Source organism: Lissotriton vulgaris, chromosome 9 (assembly GCF_964263255.1).
Source record: "Lissotriton vulgaris chromosome 9, aLisVul1.2, whole genome shotgun sequence".
NCBI lineage: Eukaryota > Metazoa > Chordata > Amphibia > Caudata > Salamandridae > Lissotriton > Lissotriton vulgaris.
This window is the reverse complement of record NC_141697.1, coordinates 935,018,243-935,040,854: the sequence shown is the minus strand read 5'-3', so window position 1 is coordinate 935,040,854 and position 22,612 is coordinate 935,018,243. Positions and strand designations below refer to the sequence as shown.

At 45.3% G+C, this 22,612-nt stretch overlaps 1 protein-coding gene across 3 annotated transcripts in view; it reads right to left on the bottom strand.

Annotated features, from left to right (window-relative positions):
* Positions 1 to 22,612, bottom strand: part of MST1 (macrophage stimulating 1) — a 506,796-nt gene that overhangs the window by 247,886 nt on the left and 236,298 nt on the right. For 2 of the 3 annotated variants that reach the window (XM_086938776.1, XM_086938777.1), the window contains exons 8-9: positions 11,759 to 11,877; positions 633 to 807 (exon numbers count right to left, since the gene is read on the bottom strand). In XM_086938776.1, the coding sequence (XP_086794902.1) occupies positions 633 to 807; positions 11,759 to 11,877 (294 nt within the window). The remainder of the gene's footprint in view (positions 1 to 632; positions 808 to 11,758; positions 11,878 to 22,612) is intronic. The other variant, XM_086938778.1, reaches the window with a different exon arrangement.

Sequence of the window (22,612 nt, the reverse complement as noted above, 5' to 3'; positions counted from 1 at the left end):
TTTTAATAAATACGGCCGGGGGGTCGTGAGACCCCCTGCCTTCCAAAGAAAACTCCTCGCATGACTAATTACTTTAAGGGTTGATGTGGTTGTGTACACGACAGGGAGGGGGTGGTCGGTAGTCCCAGACCATAATGTTCAATCAATCCAATAAACCAGGGCAAATGAAACTCGAAGACAAATGTACATCATTTAAAGAAATATGAAGTTCTTGCAAGTGTCATCCATGCATTCAGAATACATTCCAACATTTGTCATAATGGGAAACTGACATCTAGAAGCATTACATTATGCTCAGAACCAAATTTCATATAAACAGTTGTAAATAGCAGGACTAGCAGATACAAACTGGGATTTCATGTTAGTAATCGGAGGTAAAATTGTTGGAAAAGTGAGGGTTGGCAGATCTAAGATATGATTCTTGAGTGTTACATGAGGATGTTCTCAAATCTAATTCTCAACCAGGGCAACAACACAGACAATATCACAAAGAGTGAATAAAGTTGGTCTTATTTGCTAGTGGATTCTTCCTGCAGAGTGTGGCAATAATTTTTGTAAGGTCAAAGACTCACTTGCAAAACGTAAATCTTTATTTAGAACACTTTGATATACCCGCTCTGACAAAAACTTACTTGCATTCATATTTCTCTAGCAGGAAATTGTGTCTGTGGGGTGTCTGGGAGTCCCATCGCTGGCAGGGGATCCCTGACGACGTTAAGTTTGCTCTCCCTCGGTAGCCTTCACCTTTGCCTTTGAAGCATGTGCTTGTGATTTCCACGTTCTGTGGTCCTTGCTTCTCTGCACCACATAATGGGAAAGCGAAAAAAAGAGGCTAAGATCTTATGTATATAGAACTGACTTCCACTTATAACTATTTCCAGTTTAGAAGCTCATGCTGGTCTCTGCTTCATGAGTAGATAATGGCAATTATTTCATACTATACTTGAGCTTCTCAACTTAAATGAACTCTACGAGCAATAGGACAAAAACTAGCAGTTCTAACCATCCCTTTGATATACAGGAACACACTACTGCACAAGCCATTCAGAAGCAATTATCAAGACCAGGGGGCTGTATTATGTAAAAATAGTGCATTAACACAGTCTACACTGGGTGCACCTTAATGAGTGTGCACCTGGCTCAGACCTGGAGAACGCGCTTTATTAAAAACAATGTGTTGTCTCCAGTGCATGCACAAACTCATGACTGAAAAGATAGCACAGCATTAATGACACCCTGCCCTCGAGGTGAGTGCTGTGTGAAACTGCACTCGTCTGTAGGGTGGATACAATTGTGGGGTGGTCATGGGGCCCTAAGTAGGTGTACTGAGTGTGCACCACCATATATGTGGAGCATAGTAAGTGCGCCTCCCTACAGACAGTGCCCCACAGGCCAAAACAGAGGCCACAAACATCTGTTTCATCCCAGTGGCATAAAGTAGGACATGGGCCCAGGTGTTCACAATCCATGTCACGAGATTCAAGAGGACTCAACTGAAGAGGAGGCAATTTGGATACCAAGATTATACCGGGCCCAAATGTCACAGCATTTCGTAGATAAGCCTACCAGCAACTTCATCACAAATCTTACATCACAACCGTCTATTCTCACTACTCCAGTTATCACATACCATGATGTTAGCATGTAGAAAGCAAAGAAAGATCACATTTCAATTAAGGAAATAAACTACACCCCTGCCTTTGTCTGTAAAACCTGCTCATTAGGAACTGAATGTGTGGTGGGGGTTACTTCTAGGTTTAAGCAACAAACGAGTGCCAGGCCATATGGTTTTCTGGGGTATTAACTGGTATGGTCTTTAGTTACTTGTGATAAAGATCCACATCTTTATAAATGTAAGTGGTGGACTGATTTCCCCAGCTATAGCAGATCTGAAAGATGCCCACGAATAGGGCTAAACATTTGATGTGGGCTGTGTGGCAACTACTGCCTTATCTATGTCCATTTTTTAGGAATAGAAGTAAATATAAACTGTGAATATGAATGTCGATGAATTCTAAGCACAGAATTACAAAAAGCATTTTGACAAGAAGCATTGCTAGATTGGTACAACTGAACTTGACAAAGCCCGAAAAGTATCAAAGCTTTGCAGTGAGCAAGCTCGCAGACTTCACAAGGTTTGGACAGAGTACAGGGAGTACTAAAGAGAATAGTTCAGATTTATTTTCTATTCACAAATATTAGAAATAAAGTATTATAGTTTTAATAAAACAAAAATTGCCAAATTTAGGAACAGGAGCACAGGAGCTTGGTTATCTTCACAGTCAAGTAGACTAATTCATCTTCACAAGGGAGTGTATCGCAACAATACAATATAACTCTTTTACCTGATAGGAATTCTTTACGTTCCGTAAACCTCACTGACCAGCCAAGTAACAAGAAAGATGTGGTGGAGCCTTGTGTTTTTGTTTTCTCTTGTGCAATTCCCCTTTCCTGTCCCCACACTGGCCCTCCTGTTTCCATTATGTAGTCCGTGGTGGGACTGATGAGTAGAATAAAGCATCACTCCTGTTGGATTGTATGCATAAGGTTAGGGCAAACCTGGCACTCCCCTAGACCTTCCAGTTTGGAAGACACTGGTGACGTCACATCCACAACAGAGACCAAAGATTGTTGGGAGCATTTTCGTACCTTTTCAGTGTCAGAAAGTAGCATTAAATGGCCATTTCCATCTGAGCCATTACATAAAGTGGAAAAAGACGAATGTTGTGCAGGCTGGTGATGAGCAATGCATGGTGAAGAAGTTTATTATGCTTACTATTGAACAGTATGAATATTTTTCAAGCAGAATGCTCCACAATGTCAACACAAATTATTGCAATATGCTAGTGTCAAATGAGCTTATATTTTCTCGAGTAATTGGCAGCTGAAAGGATTAAGAATTAATACAAAAGTGCAAGCGGGCCAGAGAAGGGACGTGGCTGAGTATACCAGTTAAATGGTGGGGAGCCTCCACTGTATGATTGTATTATATATTGCTTTGTACCATTGAACTAATAAAAATATTAATAGAAAATTTTTAACACAAAGATGTCTTATTAGAGATGTATTCGCCTGAAGATAAAGGATGTATAAGAGATATTATTATACAGTACAGAATCTTAGAGATAGAAAAGTCAAAGGCATTTCTTTAGCTTAGAAGAACCATGAAGTTCAAAGCCCAGAAGTGGTACAAGAACATTTTTGAATGATCTGGATTTCATCTTGGACTCTTCCCCCATTCACCATTATCCTGATCTTATTTGATAACTTGCATTTCAGCCTGAACAACAACCATCAGAGTATGTTTCTGGATCACCTTCTATCAAACCATTCCCATAGCAATAATTATTCCTGCTGCATTCACATGCATGACAATGGCCCCACATTATCCTTCTCAAACACTACTTCTTTCTACCACACTACTAAGTCTCATCCTTTGACCATGTCTATTCACCAGGCCAAGAACATGATTAATATAGCAATTGTCCCAACTGATATGGTTTGATGGGGTCGCAGAACATTCAACATTGCACATTTCATAATATATTCACTTCTAGGAAATCCATAATAAATCTTGGGTAAAAAAAAAAGAACTATAGTAAACTCTGCTGCCCAAGGTGTCAACCAAACACCCTCTTGAATGTCAAAGATATTTTTAAACAATCAGGTGTATGTCACACATCCATTCTCAAAGTCTACGCAACTTTCAAATATGTCATGCATTAATGCAAAAGTAAATTTTATTCCATTTGATTGGTTTATTTCTAGAAATACATATAACACAAAATGTTGCAAATTAATCCATGCCAACACTTATCGTCCTTGACGGACCATGTCAAGGCTCTAAATACACATGTAAATTAGCCATCCAGATAAACTGTATTGCCTAAAAGTGACATATTCCTCCCGATTAGACCTGCTACAACATTTTTCATGGCCTGGAAAAAACACAAATCCAGTTTGTATAAGCACACAGTGATCAGATCCACAACGTCCGAACCACAATTCTCATTTCCACTACGTGACTTATTTAACAACATTTTACAAGCATCTTTTAACTTTCCCTATCAGCTCCACACATTTATACCACTTACACCCTATCCCCAACCATGGATAAGCCCTGAAATATGTAACGATAAAATAAAAACATTTGCTTGCTCCTTTGCACTTGCTAAAAAACCTTTACACCTCAGCACTTTGCAGATTAAGTAACTGGCCTTCACAGCCATATCGCTGCACAATGCACACTTCCTCAAAGGCTAACCTGCACTATAAAATCCCTACACTCCTTACTGCTCCAGGATGCCACATCTTCTGTTGTCACTTCATTACCCTCCACAATCTCCGAGATTTATTGTACTATCTCTGTGCTTCTCTTTGCCCAAAATCAGCTCATCCGTTGCCCACTCTCCCTCCACCCACCTTTTATCCCTTCACCCATAAAAGTTGCAGAGCTTATTCTCATTCTCAGGATTGCCAACCTCGTCTTGTGCATCCTTTGACTTATCAAAAACCAAAATATTAAGCATGTTGCTCTAATGCATTGTATGTTCCATTCAATCTTACTTGGCTGGTTTCAAAATTGTTGTTGTCCTTTCACTATAAAAGAACCTGGTTAAAGGACTCTCCTCTCCATCCAACAACTTTCTTTTATCTCCACATCTCTTGACTATCTGGTGTGTAACTATCTCAAATGGTGTCTCTCAGCCCATGATCCAATTTACAAGTTCTTCTTACCATCTAAACTACCCTTTCTCACATGGACATTCCACGAACTGAGCAAATCAGGATTAAGTTGCGTCAATACTCATATCGCTGAACAACAAACTGGCATTCAAATGTGTGGCCTACTCTACAACGCTTATGACTGCCACCCTATCCCTACCTTGACAATGATATTTTGCTGTTTCTTGGAGCTACTTTCATTCTTGACAAACCCCAATGCCCATTAATGTACAACCAGTACTCCATCCAGGTCCCTTTAATATACAACCATTAAAACTTCCCTAGGTGACAAATGATTTTGTTAAAAAAGTTTATTTAAGTTTTGTTCTCATATTACAGTGAAATTAATCATAAAGCCAGTACCAGAATCAATTCTCATTTGACAACAGACAACCACAGTCAACTAGTATGTGGTGCATTTCTCATAGGACACATCAAATCAACAATACAACAAACTACAGACCTTACAGGGGCATCAATTCTCTTTTTCCTTCCCTCAGTTGGTGCCACATGCCACGCCGGTCTCCGTTCCATGTCAATCTGGGGTCTTGACATTGTCACAAAACCCATAGAATTCCATCAACTAACTATTCAACCTACTCAATATCTTGTGTAACTCCTGGGGGAGCCCCTGGCCTCATATCTCTCTTTCCCCCCATGTATAGATCCATGCTAGTTTTCCATTCATGCTTGATGGGCAGCCTTTGGGATACCCAGTTCTTTGTCAAGTTATGTTTACCACAATCATTGCCAATTAACAGAATACAAAAGTTTTCTTCTTGTTTGGTTGTCAGCCTTCGGGATCCCAAGTATTGTAAATTAGGGCAATGAAGGGAATTCACATACTATCATCTGTGTGCAGAAAGGTGTCTTCCTCTCTTTCGCATTTCAAGCAGTTAGGTGTTGGGGCCTGTCCAATTCTATAACACCTACTCCTTTTGTAATAAGCCTGGTGAAGGATTTTTAACTGGATCAGGCATAGCGAAGTATTAATCTGATCATCCTTAGGGTACATCAGGGCTGCTTCTCAATCTATGTCTTCCATAGTCCCTAGGTCTTCCTCCCATTTCAACCTTAATTTCTGCAACTGATCTGGCATTTTATTATTAAGGATTAAGAATGCTGTAGAAGAAGGATATTGCCCCTCTTCCCAGCTCCCACAGAACGGCTCTATTTTCCAGGAGTGCGTACTCTGGGATCTGGGGCAACTCAATCTGCTCAGCCTTGAAGGCGTGCCGCAACTGTTCATACTTAAACATCAGGATTTGTGCCATGTTACACTTAGTTTGTAGGGTAGACAATGACTGGTGACAAATTCTTATTCTGCTTCTCCCAACACCTATACACAAGCACCACCTCAATAGTTTCCTCCTTCCCATCCTTTTCTCCAGGCTCAAGGCTCGAAAAGTGTCAGGACACTCGTATGTGTAGCAGTTTGTGCTTATAAATCACATAGCATACTTTGTATTGCCTACCAGCAAATCATAATTGAAGTGCACTTTGTTAACTAATGCTGAACTCCTCTAAGCCTGCAATTCTATACTTTCCTGCACACACAACACCCGGTGCCCTCGAGCTAAAGCAAGATTGCTTTTGCCTGTCTATTTTCCATTACAAGAAACTTCAGCAAACATTTCACCCCAAACATAACATTTACTAAAGTAAGAGACGCAGCTAAAATGCTCAATAAGCCCCTCCACATGGCTAGTCTCTTAATCAATGCTCTAATAATGTGCATAAGTAATTATTGCAGTCCCAAACTCTAAAGCCCTGTAGCTGAACTGAGAAGATGGGCAGCTACCCACCGAAAGTGCAGGTTCTTGTTTAAGCACCCACTCTCAGCTTATCCACCTCTGAGCCGTACTCCAGGAGTAAACGTGGGTCCGAGTGAACAGGAGGAGCGAGTCTGGAAAGTTCAGCACACCAAAAGCTCCAAGCAGGTCAGGCTTTAACATACATGCTAGTTATTCCTTACTGCCAAAAGGCAAGTCATTGAATGAGACAAGCTGAGCCTCCGAGAAATAGAGTTGCATGTCACCCTGCCCGCCTGAAAAGACACATTTATCAAAAGGACACATTTGGTTGTTTTCAGGCCAAAGGAAGTTATGGACTACATTGCATACTGTGGCGAAGGAAGTAGATAGGATTTAATGCGGGTCACTTTGTAGTATATTGAGTGTCCTTGGAAGTTTGATCATTTTGAACAATGCTGTTCAGCCCTGGATAGCAACCCATATGGGAAGGGCGAAGGGAGGGCTCTTAACCCTAATCTCTTTGAAAATCCAGGGAACCTACCCCTTGGTAGAAACAGGATCACCTTACTGCCTGGCAGTCCAAATCTCAAGTAAAGTTGTCAGCACTTGGCTTGTGGTCAATTTGTATAATTCCTTTGATAAGGCTTATTTTAATGAGCATTTAGTCAGTCTTCACGATTTTTTAGATTCATACAGCAAAAACATTGCAAGCTGTTATTCGCTCATAGTAATGGGTGACTTTAATGTTCATTCCTGTACAAAAAACTGTCATGTCTGGGACTGTCTGGGCCCGGCTGAGCAAGAAAATATACACTTTGAGCATACCCCAGCAGGGTCTTATCTGGAGGAATTGGTGGTCGGAAATGACCTGACTTCACCAAGACAATCAAGGGGGGAAATCCCTACCTTTACAGGAAATGGTCAGGGCTCAACCATCGATTACATTTTCGTAGGCTCCGCTGTGGCAAGAAGGGTAACGCAATACAGTGTCTCCTGGTCAACTTATAGTGACCATAACCCAGTAATGTTGACACTGGAAGATGACCTAAAGAAAGAGGGCAAAACCTACACAACAGTTGGCAAGTTAGACATCAGACCCACTGACCAGGCCCGGCGACTAATATGGTGCCGGGTGGTGCCTGAGGAGTTTCATGAAAATCTACGGGCAAAGGTTGGGCACAAAATCTCCCTCTGCCTAACAGACGGCTAAAATCTGTACCCAGATTAGCAGTGATCTAAAAATCCCGGGCAAGGGCAAGGAAAGGACAGGGGAGAAGTGGTTTGACCACAACTGCTCTGCAGCCCATCGTAAGCTGCTGGCAGCATTGAAAACAGTACCCCCTGACAAACTAGAGATAGCTACCCTTAGGAAACTATATAAAGAGACACTAGGGAAGCGGAAAAAAAATCAGGGAGGATGCCTGGAATGAGCTCCTTTCTGTAGATGTGGTCAACAACAGCGCCAAATTCTGGGTGGTGGTCAATCGGCCCTTTTTCCAAGACACAGAAAATAGCGAGCTTGACTGTGGGATACAGGAAGAAGGATGGCTCAGACATTTTAAACAGGTATATGATGGAGATAGAAATCCTGCAGATTCTGTTTTTAATATTGAAAAATATACCCTGTCCTTCACAGAGTCAGATGTATTAAAAGCGATAACAAATGACGAGCAATAAGGCCCCGGGCCCTGATGGGGTCCCGGCAGATCTTTTTAAATCAGATATTAAAACATGGGCAAAAATACTGTATAACGTGTTTGTAAATGCTTGTCAATTGGGTCTGCCAAACACATGGGCACAATCAGTAATAGTGCCAATATTTAAGAAAGGTAACAGAGGAGACCCAAGTTGTTATCGCCCGATATCACTTATAGACTCCTCTGTAAAGGTACTAGGAAGGGTGGTGCTTAGTCAATTAACTGGATGGTTGGAGGAGACGGGCTCACTATCTGAGGCACAATATGGATCCAGAAAAGGGATGGGCACCATAGATCAATGCCTAAACCTGCAGTTACTAATAGGGTAATTCACAGTGGCAAAGAAGGGAACACTCTTTTTGGGCTTCATGGACCTGTCCTCGGTCTTTGACCGAGTGAACAGGTCAAAGCTATGGTCCATCCTTCTAACCCTGGGAGTTGACAGGAATATTGTCCACTTTTTAGCTGACTTACACAGGGACTTATTTGCCACTGTGAGATATGACCAACAGGGTAGCTGCACTGAAGGAATACCGATTGCCTCAGGTGTTAGACAAGGCTGTATTTTGGCACCATTGCTATTTACACTATATATTAACAGCCTAGACCACACTTTAATTGCCTCCAGTAAGGATATCCCCCGTGTAGGGAAACGCATGATTCCCGCTTTGTTATACGCGGATGACGCTGCACTTCTAGCTAGAACGGCGGTAGGACTCCAGCTACTCTTGAATTCCTTTGCAGCCTTGATGAGATCGTTGGACCTGGGCATACATTTTGCCAAATCTCATGTAATGGCTATTGGGCAGAGAAATTCAAAGATGAGAACCATGTGTTGTGAAGGGAATATATTAACTAAGGTGTCAACTTTCCCATACTTAGGAGTCCTATTTGATGACCGTGGCACGTGGGGCACTCAAATTCTAGCTAAAAAAAAAATGTCCTGATCAGGGCCACGGCGGCCGTGATAGGATTCACCAGGAAACTAGGAGCTAGGCCAATGAAGGCACTTTTTCAAATATATAGAGGAAAGTGTCTTTCACTTGCAATGTATGGGGCAGACCTGTGGGGCATTAAAAATGCCAAGGCAATCCAGATAGTCGAGGACAGGTTTTTAAAAAATATCTTATCTGTCTCGCAGTCAACAGCCAATTACATCGTCCATCAGGAGTGTGGAATTGGCCACGTTGAAGATCCTATTGCAATAGCCCCGCTCCTGAAATGAATAATGATCTGGTTAAACCTGATGTATCATTAAATGATCACATTTTGAAAGACTGCATGGCACTTGATCACGGGCACTGCATTCCCTGGCTCAATTATGTCCACAAGCTGTCGCACAAGCTGGGTAGATCAGAACTCTATTATCACCCAGAAAAATTATCTAAGGCAGATATAAAATGGACCAAGGTAACATACTATTGTGTTGTTAATGCAGATAGAGAAGTGAGAGAGCTGGGAAAGGCAACAATAAGAGCCCACCAGTTGCGGAAAACCACATTAGCCATGGAACCATACTTGGGCATCGTCACAAATCCCAATCATCGTTTCTTACTGACAAGATTCAGATTGAATCAGCTTCATTACCTGATTGGTGAAAAGCTAGGTTGGAAAAAAGTCGAAGTCCTCGGGGTCTGCTCCTGTGATAACTTCCCTGAGCAGGACACCTTGCACTTCATGTTTTTCTGCGACCACCTCATTGATATTAGGAAGCGTTTTATTATCCCAATTTTAGTCAACAAAGGCTTCATGCAAGCTAGGCCAGCTTTAATCTATCCCCAAATGCTGACAAATGTGTGGGAAATCTTTAATATTGCTAACTTTCTTGCTGCTGCTGTTAGAACCCTAAAGAGACTGAATTGTTAACATGAAATTATGTATGTTGTAGTGATATAGTTTTAAGATGAAATATAAGTACAAATGATTTTACCTGTAATTTGAACATGCACATGGTAGTGAATTAATTGTTTTTAATCATGGTCTCTTGTTTACTGTGCTAAATTGTTTTATAGTATACTTTTATGGTTTGTTTTTAAACCAAATAAAGTGAATTGACTTACTGAGTGCCCACATCTTGCATTTCTCTTTGTGCTTTTTACTAGGCATTCCAAACTTTCATGCTGGAACTGCAGCTTAGGCTGCCATTCAGTAGCTAAGGGTCACACCACACTGCAGCAATAACCAACTTTTAGAACTGAACACCAGGCCTGGCCATTGAAGTCAGTCCACTTTTCTTAACTCTATCAGGCTCCAATTCTTTACATTGTTTAACTCTCCCTGATCTATAACTCCTCCACTTCCCGGCAGCTTATTTCCTTTCCTGGTCCTCCTAACCAAGCAGATCTTAATGCTAGCTATTGCTCGATTTTGGAAAAGATAATTCCACTCCTTAATCATCTTCTGCTCATTTCCCTCCTCTGTTATGTTATTCTGAGGGTTTTTTAAAGCACACTCCAGAAGAAGTATCCCAGCGCTGATGATATTACTGTAGTGGAAGATGAGTTCTAACAAACTAAAGAAATGAACTTTAAGAATCACGTTTGTAAGAGTTTCTTAAAAGGTAAATTCTGACCAGAATGAATATGGGTCAGCAACATATTCCAAAGGTGCAGAACCAAGTAGGAGAAAGAACGACCACTGTTTAGGGTCTCCCTTTCTGCTTTCTAATCGCATCCAGAACTTCAAGCAAAGTAGAAGTGCTATAGGCAAGCAGCATAAAATAACAACACAACTTTTTGTGTGTCAGCATGTGTTTAGTTTGGGGCATTTTTACCTGCCTCTCCATGGCATCTTTCTAATAATCTCTCATCCTTAACTCGGTCAGGCCTGATTCATTACACTGTTTTACTCCACCTGATTTATATCTCCTATGCTCACATTGTATCACTGCCCTTCTCTTGAACTTAATACTCCTCTCCTGCTTCTTCCATGCCAACCTGATACCTATGGTTGGCTAACACTCTGATTTGTGGAAGTTCAAGCCATCCACAAGTCTCCTTCCCCATTTACCCCTTTCTTGATCTCTACTTTCAACTCGGTCACCTTTAGTACTGCATGCGTGTGGGAACTGCAGGTCTGGTAAACTATGTGTACTGGTCCCTGGAGGTATATGTGCATGGGTTCCTGTTTGGCTGCTGCGTGGGTGTCTGTAGGTGAGCTGATCTGCGTTTGCATAGATGTCTGTAGATACATAGTATATAGCTCCACATTTATGCATGCAAGCATTATCTATATGATTAAATGTGTGGATATTCTGTGTCTCAATTTGTAAATGCACTGTACAAGTCAAACCAATTGCCAATGCACATACGTGCTGTATATTGACAGCATCTTAATTTCTCTGAAATGACTACACTGAATCATGCAGCCCTACAGAAATTTCCACACACCCCAAAACATGTAATGTGGTCCACTTTACTGAACTGTTTGAAGAGCACACTTACAACAAGCCGATAAATAACTATATAGTCTGTTTCAGAAATGCACCAAACAGCCAGCTCCCACCACAAAGTGTTATGTCCTGCAACATACTGGATATAGTTGCAGGTGCAGCAGATACCACCACATAATGTACATTCTTACTGCATTTCTGGATTTTGCAGTATTCGCGCTGCACGCTGGGGTCTGTCGTGTAACACCATGGACGTTCTGAGTAGTCTGGATTTCGGCAGTAATTATCATTGAGATTTTTATCCGGATATCTACAGCGAGAAGAGAAAAATGTTCATACCAAGCGAGAACTGATTTTTTTTAAACATGCTTTATTACAATAAAAAACAAGATTCCCACCTTACAATGATCACCACTCCAAAACTACCTTTTCAGGTCTTCACAATGGTACATTTCAAGCTCTTTCCAAATAAGGTGGAAATAGCTAATGTTTTAGAAAAACGAGCTCGATCTTTTAGATCATTCCTATTCAAAATATATTTCAGTCATTTTCAAACAATTTAAATGAACTACAAAAATTCTGATAGAATTCTTTTTGGTACTATTTGAGAACATTTTGCTAGTGAAAGCTAAAGTAGGCATCTAATGTTTTGAGACACTTAAGAACTGAAATTCATAGGACTATTCTCAACCAACTGAAATTAAAGATGCTCTCAATATTAATAAAGGTTTAGTGTGATTGGATTTAAATGGGGAGAATTTCTAATCAGATCCTTATGGGCAAAGGTTAATGTCTTCAAAATGAAAGGCTGATCCACCTCCATGTGATTTATGCCTTCCAGTTACCATCCTTTCTGTTACCAATGTAACAGCATATAAAGTTAACTTACAAGTTGTTTTCGATATTTCTATAGCTTTGCAAAAATAAATGACGATTTATTAACATTCTTAGATTGCACAACATTGGAAGTGTCATTGCTCTTCACAACGAACTACCATCAGAGGAAGGGAATCATCCTCTTACAAATAACTTTGGAAACAGCAAAAAGAAATAAAACATCTCATTTAAAGAGAGCACTTGTTTAGATAAGGACTCAGTTTGACAAATGCTAAAGGAATTTCCCATCATAAGCCATTAAAATTATCTGAATCACATTTCTGAATGTAATTATCAGCAGTTGGGATTACTTAAAGCATGCCACCTATCAATTTGACTTTCACAGCGTGATGCTCCAAATGTGACATCAAAGCTCAGACCCCTGTCCAGTGCCTCACTATCCCAAAGGATATAAGCTGCACCTCACAGAAAAGATTTCTATTAGTGCATAACCAAGGCTGATTTATGGTTGGTCCACATCTGTAATTGCACAAGACGAGGTTATGTACAATGATATGGAATGATTCTTATTACTTGAAGCATATTCACCCATTTCTTTTTTGCTGTCTACATGGTTGTTTATGACAAGCAACCAGCTCTTGCAGTAGAAAGCGTGTACAAAGTCAGAAGTTGTTTGGCCAACTTCTTGAAAGCTGGCAAGATAGAAGCAACAGGGGGAAGATGCTTGATCTTTGTGGGTGGGTTTCCCAATCTTTAGATGTACGGCCCACTTCTGCCGGTGGTAACCTTGTAACTATGGAATGGTTAGGGGAATTACCGGAAGCAATAAATGTAATCGTTCTGCTGTTAAGTATTTGCTGATGCTGAGAACCTGGATTTTCCTTTTGTTTAAAATGGTTGTAAAAGGGGTTTTAGATTAACATTCTGGTAGTCACACTGATCTACGAATGTACACGTTACTTACCTTCGGTAACGAATATGCTACTTACCAGTATGCATCTGTTCTTGGCATGTAGGGCTGCTGACATTCATATCTGTGCATAGATCGCCGCCTAGTGTTGGGTCCGGATGATCACACATTGTTGTCCTGGAAGAGTCTTCGAAGTATCACGAGATAGGTGGCTCCTCCCCTGGACTACAGTGCGCATGGGCATCGACTCCATCCTCAGATTGTTTTTAGCCATTGTGGCAAAGATGGAGTGTAACTTCGTGAGTGATGACCATGCTAAGAGTATTTCTGAGTGCTGCAGCCGCTACAGGCGCCGAGGAGGAGGGCGGGCGATATGAATGTCAGCAGCCCTACATGCCAAGAACAGATGCATACTGGTAAGTAGCATATTAGGTTCGAGGCATGTGGGCTGCTGAATTCATATCTGTGCATAGAATACATAGCAGTCCCTCCATTAGCGGCGGCCGCCTGTGCCAGCTGCAGCAGTTTGGAAAAGTGTTTTTAGAACAGCCTGCCCTACAGCTGCCTGCTGTTTGGAGTGCACATCTACACAGTAGTGTTTTGTAAATGTGTGTGTGGTAGACCATGTGGCTGCTCTACATATGTCCTCTAAAGGAATATTTCCAAGGAAAGCCATAAAGGCCCCCAACTTCCGGGTGGAGTGGGCCCTTGGGGGGATCGTTAGAGTGCGCTTGGCTTTCTGATAGCAGATTTGAATACACTTAACGATCCACCTGGCTATACCAGCCTCGGAAATGGGATTGCCTTTGTGTTGTGCCGAAAAGGCAACAAGTAGTTGTTTCGTCTTCCGAAAATCTTTGGTCCTATCAATGTAGTACATCAAGGCTCTCTTGATGTCAAGCGTGTGGAGCATTCTCTCAACAACTGACTCAGGAATTTGGAAGAACACAGGCAGTTCTATAGTCTGGTTGATATGGAACTGTGAAACCACCTTAGGAAGGAACTTAGGGTTAGTGCGAAGCACCACCCTGTTGGAATGAATCTGTATGAATGGCTCTTGGATAGTTAGTGCCTGGAGTTCACTAACGCGTCATAGTGACGTAATCGCTATCAGGAAAGCCACTTTCCATGTTAAGAACTGAATCTTGCATGAATGCAGTGGCTCATAAGGTGGACCCATCAGTCTTGTGAGGACCACATTCAGGTTCCATTCAGGAGCTGGTGGGGTCCGGGGAGGAATGACTCGTTTGAGTCCTTCCAGAAAAGCTTTGATGGCAGGCACTCTGAAAAGGGAGAGATGCTGCCTGTTTTGGAGATAAGCAGCTATTGCCGATAAATGTATACGAATGGAAGCCTAGGCCAGATTACATTTGTATAGATGTAACAGATAACAAATGATGTTTTGAGTAGATGCGTCCAGCGGGTTGATGTTGTGGTCTGCACAATAAATGACAAACCGCTTACATTTCGCCGCGTAGCATGCTCTGGTGGTGGGCCTCCTTGCCTCCCTGATGATGTCCATACAGTCAGGAGGCAAGTTGAGGTAGCCGAACTCTAAGACCTCAGGAGCCAGATCGCCAGGTTGAGCTGTTGCGGATCTGGATGCTGAATGTCGCCATGGCTCTGCGTCAAAAGCCTGGGTGTGAGGCGCAGCCTTTGATGCGGTACCACGGATAGTTCCAGAAACGTGGTGTACCATGGTTGGCGTGCCCACATTGGAGAAACCAGGATGAGAGTCATCGAGTGTTGCTTCAGCTTGCGTGCCACCAGCGGTATTAGAGGTGCTGGGGGAAAAGCGTACGCAAAGATGCCTGACCAGTTCATCCATATCGCATTGCCCTGCGACTGGGTGTGGAAACCTGGCGGCAAAGCTTCGGCATTTGGCGTTTTCCTTTGTGGCGAACAGGTCTATCTCTGGATGACCCCACCGTTGGAAGTACGGGTGGAGTACTGATGGATGTATCGCCCACTCGTGCATTTGGTGGCTGTACCTGCTGAACAGGTCCGCCATCTGATTGTCCTTGCCCGGGAGGTGTTCCGCCATGAGAAAGATGTTCCTTTGAATGGCCCACTTCCACATGCTCTGAGCCAGATGAGACAACTGTGGGGAGTGTGTACCTCCCTGCTTCTAAATGTAGTACATGGCCGTCATGTTGTCCGTCCGGATCAACACGACCTTGTTGCACAGATGTACTTTGAATGCTTTCATCGCCATGAAGATAGCCATCAGTTCTAGAACGTTGATGTGCATCTTCTTTTGCTGCGTTGTCCATAGTCCCTGCACCGTGTAGTGGAGAACATGAGCACCCCAACCCTGGAGAGATGCGTCCGTCGTCAGAATGATCTGTGGCACAGGCTCCTGGAACGGTCGTCCCTTGCAAAGGCTTTGTGGATTCCACCAATGCAGAGAGTTGTATGCACGACCGGTTACCAACACTAGGTCTTTCAACTGTCCGCGAGCCTGATTCCACTGACGTGCTAAGCACTCCTGAAGCGGACGCATATGTAGTCTCGCGTGCGGGACTATGAAAATGCAGGAGGCCATCATGCCTATCAACTGCATGAACACTCAGGCCTGAAGCGGGTGCTGAGGTCTGAATTTCTGTATCAGCAATTGAATGCTGCTGATCCTCACTGAATTTGGCTGTGCTTTGGCTGCCAGAGTGTCTATGGTCGCACCCAGATACTGCTGTATGTGGGCGGGTTGCAGGTGGGACTTTGGGTAATTCAGTGAGAATCCCAGATCGTGAAGAAGGTGAATGGTGTGGGACATGTGGGCGGCACACTGCTGGGCCGACTTTGCCTGGATAAGCCAGTCGTCCAGATAAGGGTAGACGTGAATGTTCTGTCTCCGTAAGTGTGCTGCCACCGTCGCCAGGCACTTTGTAAACACCCTGGGCGCCGTGGTGACTCCGAAAGGTAGGACCTTGAACTGGTAATGTTGATTTTGGATGGTGAACCTGAGGTATTTTCTGTGCGACGGGTGTAGTGGAATATGAAAATACGCATCCTTCAGATCTAATGTTGCGAGAAAATCTCCCTGACTGAGCAACGGTAGGACTTGCTGCAGTGTTAGCATGTGAAAGTGCTCTGATAGAATGTACTGATTGAGGGGTCCGAGGTCCAGTATGGGTCTGAGGGACTCGTCCTTCTTTGGGATCAAGAAGTAGTACAGTGAGTAAACCCCTGTGCCTCTTTCTTCCACAGGCACGAGCTCGATTGCTCCTTTTTGCAGCATGACTAGTACCTCCTGCTGCAATAAGTGCAAATGCTCTGTGGACATAGGACGGTGTCTTGGGGGTATGTTGGGTGGAGTGGATGTTAACTCCAGACAATAACCGTACTAGATAAGCTTTGTTACCCACCTGTCTGTGGTGATGGACTTCCAGACTGGCAGGAACTGTTGAAGTCTCACCCCGACCGGTGTTGTATGGTCGGGGGGCAGTGACAAGGCGTCACTGTTTGTTAGTGGCGGAGGACCTGGAGCTGTTGTTTCCACGACCTCTGCCCTTGGCGCTGTTTCCACGATAGCCACCTCTACTTTGTTTGGTGTATGTGGTTTGCGCGCCACCTTTATTGTACTGTGTTTGCTGGGACAGCTGGCCTCTGGAAAAACCTCTATTGCCTGAGCGACAAAAAGAACCACCCCTGAACTGCTGCGACTGGAGAGCCCCTATAGACTTTGCAGTCTCCGTGTCTTTCTTGATTTTCTCCAAGGTGGTGTCCACCTCTGGGCCAAATAGATGATCAGGGTTTACTGGCTGATTTAGAATGGTGGTCTGTATCTCTGGCTTGAACCCGGAGATTCTGAGCCAGGCATGTCGCCTCAACATGACACTAGTGTTAACGGCTCTGGCCGCGGTGTTTGCTGCGTCCAGTGCACATTTGATAGAAGCATTTGATATGAGCTTCCCTTCCTGTATGAGCATCTCAGCTGCCTCCTTATATTCATCTGGCAGGTGCTGTAACAGGGTCTCCAGTGTGTCGTAATGGGCCCTGTCATACCTGGCTAAGAGTCCCTGAGTGTTTGAAATGCGCCAGATATTGGCCGCTTGAGCTGCCACCCTTTTCCCTGATGCCTCTAGCACCTTAGATTCTTTATCAGGGTGAGGAGCATCACCCGTTGTTTGTGAATTAGCCCTCTTCCGGGCATTAGAAACAACAAGAGAGTCCAACGGCAACTGTCCCTTAATGTAGGTAGGGTCCCCAGGCGCCGGTTTGTACTTCTCTTCAATCCTGGGGTTTATCACCCTGGCTCTTGTAGGCTCCTTAAATATTTCCCCAGCATGTTTCAAGACACCCTTCAACATAGGCAGAGTCTTGACAGTCCTCTCTGAGGTGGAAAAGGTGTCGAACAGAAAGTCTACTTCAATAGGGTCAGCATGGAGCTGGACGTCATGATTCTTGGCTGCCCTTTCAATCACTGCATTAAAAGCAGCCGAATCCTCAGTAGGCGATGTTTTTACAGTATACACATGTGTCTGGGGCAGTGTGTGGATCCCCAGGGTCAGCAGCATCTGCCCAAGGTTCATTAGTATCTTCTGGATCAGTGTCCACAGGATAGCTGTATTCGTCATTGTCACCTTCCCCAGTTTCCACATCTGAATAAGTGGGCGAGACATCATGGCCACGTGGAGATACAGGTTCTACAAGAAATGGTGTTGTAGTAGAATCCTTCTTTTTTAGTGGGATTTTATAGGACTCCATTGGCTGTTCCGGGGCGATCTTTCGTTTATAAATAGAAAGTCTGCCTGTCTCGGCATCGATAAACTGTTCCTGTTGCTCTTCAAGCGAGGGCTGTCGATGCTTTGTGGCTGGGACCACAGTTGTGGGCTTCGGCCCCGTGGACACCTTCTTGGGCACTTCGACGGCCATTTAGGGACGAAGGCCTTCGGCACCACTTTCGGTGGCAGCGTGAAGTGGATGGGCGCCAACGTCTTTTGAGGCTTATTGGCAGGCTTCGATGGTGGAGGATCCTTAGGCCCGATAGCCGAAGCCTTGTCCTTAATACGCTTCAGGGATTCCGCCACCTGCTTCGAGAAGGAGGCAGACGGCTGCGTCGACTCGACGGAATCCTTTGAGGCACCACCAGGCGTGGACTCGGGGGTTGTACCGCTTTTAGCCTTGTCCGGTCGACGCGTAGGCTCGAGAACCTTCTGATCACCGAGTCCTTTGTCGGTGTCGACTGTCTTCGGCGCCGATTTTTTCGGGTCGACGTCCTTCGGCGTGCAAGACTTTGGCTCGACGCCCTTTAGCGGCCTCTTCTGGTCGATAACACTTTTTTGCTTCGTCTGTGCCGACAGATCCGAGGACTTCGAGCCGACCAAAGCAATACGCACTTTCGGTTTCGATTTAGCCTCAAGTGCTTTAGGTTGCGTAGACTCCGAAGCTTTCACTTTTCGCAACTTGCAGCTCCTTAGACATGTCCGAAGCCGAGCCCGAAGTTGGGGCCGTAGAACTTATTGGAAGATCTTGGTTAAGGCCCTGTGGCGATCCCTCGACCTGAGCCTTATGAAGTGTTTTGGCCCCAGTATCAGTCTGTGGGCCTAGCTCCTCGCTCGAGCTATCTTCCATGGCCCCAAAGGCCTAATTGTCGTCTCCTTCCTCGTCGACGACGTCTTCCGCATCGAGCATCTCAACATCAGCGTCGTAGCTGGAGTCGACCTCCGATGCGGTATCCGACAGGTTTTCTCGAACCTCCCGCTCTGCTCCTTCATCGTCCCCGGCATCGAAGATGTCCACCGGTTCAGGTGCCGTCTGCTGGGCCTCCTTGCGCGCAGCGCGCCGATGCAGAATTGTCTTCTTGGATCCGAAACGGGAACAAGCCATACAGCTGGCTTCATCATGATCCGGCGACAGGCACTTGTTGCACACCGGGTGGACGTCGATGTGGGGATATTTCGAGTTGCACACGGGACATCTCTTGAACGGGCTCCGTTCCATGATGGTTTGTCGATAAGGCCTCTGGCGTCGACCGGGCCTTCGGCGCCGAAAAGCACGCGGCTTTTCTGGATATCCGGCTCGGGAACTGAGCTGGAACAGAACTGGGCACCGATCGCAAGACAATACCGACGAAAACCTAAAGGCCTTTTGGCCAAAAGAAAGTTTTATATCGATTCCGACTTGAGTGAACCAATATGCATGCGACCCCAATGGCGGAAAAAACCAATCTGAGGATGGAGTCAATGCCCATGCGCACTGTAGTCCAGGGGAGGAGCCACCTATCTCGTGATACTTCGAAGACTCTTCCAGGACAACAATGTGCATCATCCGGACCCAACACTAGGCGGCGATCTATGCACAGATATGAATTCAGCAGCCCTCATGCCTCGAACCAATGTATCTGGTAGAAACGATTCTAGCCACAGATTCCTTAACGTAGAATTATCCCCAGGCATGAGACTGGATCCGGAAACTTTTTGCTACATAAAACTTGGGGGTCGGCATCACGCGACTCCGCCCAGGCGTAGTCCACGTACGTGACATCAGCGAGGTCACATAAGTCCCACCCCGGCGCACCTACGTCAGTTATCTTCGGAGAACTTTTCCACGCCACAACACGGCGCCATCAGACAAAACTGTGGGAGTATGAGACAGTGTGCGAAAGAACAGGAAGAAGGAATAGTGAGGAATAACACCAGAAAGAACAGTACCAAGCACTGCAGTACCCAAAAGCAGGGAAAAGAATAAGAACAGAGCACAGCCCTGAGCAGCAACCCTGTCAGTACAGAGATAGCCCCCTTGGCGACAAGGAACATATACATAAAAATGACATGATAATATGCAGCAGGACTACAACCCCAACCAATCACAAGGAAGGGGAACCAGTCCAGGACAAACCAGGAACGACCACCCTCCAAGACAGCCCCATCACATAATATGACAACCCCATAAGGAACAAAGGGCAGAGGCACAGCCAAAAGACCCCAACCTAGAGGATAGCAGAGGGGCCAGAACCTCAGTAAGAAAGGGAAGAGGTAGGGGAGGGGTGAGGGTAGGCCCCAACCTGGAGCAACCAGAGCATAAGGGCACAGAAGTATTCATAAACCCATCCTCCAACGAGCAAAAAGGGGAGGAAAAAGAGCAAGAAACAGACCAACATCCTGACAGACGAGCGCCAGTAGGCACTCACTGAAGACAGAGCCATCCGCAGGAAGGCGAAAACAGAAGACCAAACCAAGGGTCCTCACAGAACGGGGAGGAAGGGCGGGCTGTGAAGGAATCTGCGGCTAGAATCGTCTCTACCAGATACATCGTTACCAAAGGTAAGTAACTTGTACATCCGAAAAAGACTACTAGCCGCAGATTCCTTAACGTAGAATAGATACCCTAGCCATACCCACGGGGAAGGAGGGTCTGCAAGAAGACCCACCAGCCTGGACATAACAGAGGGTCCCCAGAGGGGACGAGTGAAACGGACAGGGAGAAGAGCCCCGTCACCCCAGGCAAGGGGAACCCCTACAATCAGAAACCCACTGACCCCAAAGGGGATGCGGGAAGAACAAAAGAAGAGGTAGCCCATTCACACTCAGCAGAAGAAACAAGGACAGGCAAGAGAAAGCCAAAACCACGCCTACACAAGGCAACAGAGCCTTCATCCAAGGCCAAGGCAAGGATGAGAAGATCAACCTAGAGATTCCAAGGAGACGACATAGAACGAAGGCAAGTCCCCCACCGGGGACACCCCCCATGAAGAGGGCAGCTGAGTCTGCCGCAGCCAGAAGGCAAGAGACCAGACCGAATGGCGCCGACAGCAATAAGCAGTTGAGAGTGAGAGAGTGAGAGAGAGTGAGAGAGAGTGAGAGAGAGAGTGAGAGAGAGAGTGAGAGAGAGAGTGAGAGAGAGAGAGTGAGAGAGAGAGTGAGAGAGAGAGTGAGAGAGAGAGTGAGAGAGAGAGTGAGAGAGAGAGTGAGAGAGAGAGTGAGAGAGAGTGAGAGAGAGAGTGAGAGAGAGTGAGAGAGCAAGAGAGAGCGAGAGAGAGCGAGAGAGAGCGAGAGAGAGCGAGAGAGAGCGAGAGAGAGCGAGAGAGAGCGAGAGAGAGCGAGAGAGAGCGAGAGAGAGAGCGAGAGAGAGAGCGAGAGAGAGAGCGAGAGAGAGAGCGAGAGAGAGAGCGAGAGAGAGAGCGAGAGAGAGAGTGAAAGAGAGTGAAAGAGAGTGAAAGAGAGTGAAAGAGAGTGAAAGAGAGTGAAAGAGAGTGAAAGAGAGTGAGAGAGTGAGAGAGTGAGAGAGTGAGAGAGTGAGAGAGTGAGAGAGTGAAAGAGTGAAAGAGTGAAAGAGTGAAAGAGTGAGAGAGTGAAAGAGTGAAAGAGTGAGAGAGTGAGAGAGTGAGAGAGTGAGAGAGTGAGAGAGCGAGCGAGCGAGTGAGCGAGTGAGAGAGTGAGAGAGTGAGAGAGTGAGAGAGTGAGAGAGTGAGAGAGTGAGAGAGAGAGAGAGTGAGAGAGAGAGAGAGTGTGAGAGAGTGAGAGAGAGAGAGTGAGAGAGAGAGAGAGAGAGAGAGAGAGAGAGAGAGAGAGAGAGAGAGTGAGAGAGAGCCCCCCAGGAAGAACCGGGCAGGCTGCACCCGAAAGAGGTAGGAACACCACAGGCCAATGCGCTCAGGGCAAGCCAGATGCCAGCCCAAGACCGAGAGCAGGCAAAGAAGGACCCTGACACACGTCAGGGAGGAGCCACACACGCGACTCAAAAAGAAGTGGAGCCAGAACCATGACGTCGGGCCGCAGACAACAGGCCAGACCAGGCGAACAGCACAGCAACCCCGAAGAAGGACACTCCGGGACGCAACTCAAGGCATACCAAGTCAACAAGAGAGATGCACCTGCAACATACTTTAACTCGATGGAAAGCCGAGGGCCGAAGGCGACCACAGCCCCGGAGCAGAGAACAAGCTATATAACAGCTACCACTACCCCATATAGGGTACGTTAGGTCCCAAGACATGGGAACCCTCTTAGGAAGGAACCTTCCACAGCAGAGGATAACAGAAAGGACCACGGGAAAAAAACAGCAGAAGGCTTGTCAAGCAGCCAAAGAGAAAACCAGAAGTCCTAATCTCAGGGCCAACCTGGTGCATATAACTCAAGGCAAAAACAAACAGTAAAGAAGGGCCGGCCAGCGGCCAACAGAACTTCAGTCCCCCTAAAGAGGACTAAAATGCGCACAAGCTCACAGATCACACAAGTGGGGGCGACCGCCCCATCGAAAGAACAACTCCTGAAAACCAGATCAACTCACAGGTCACTGAGGGGGAGAAGAAGGAGGAGGAGGCCGAAGCCCCGCCAAGAACCTCTGGATGGCTGAG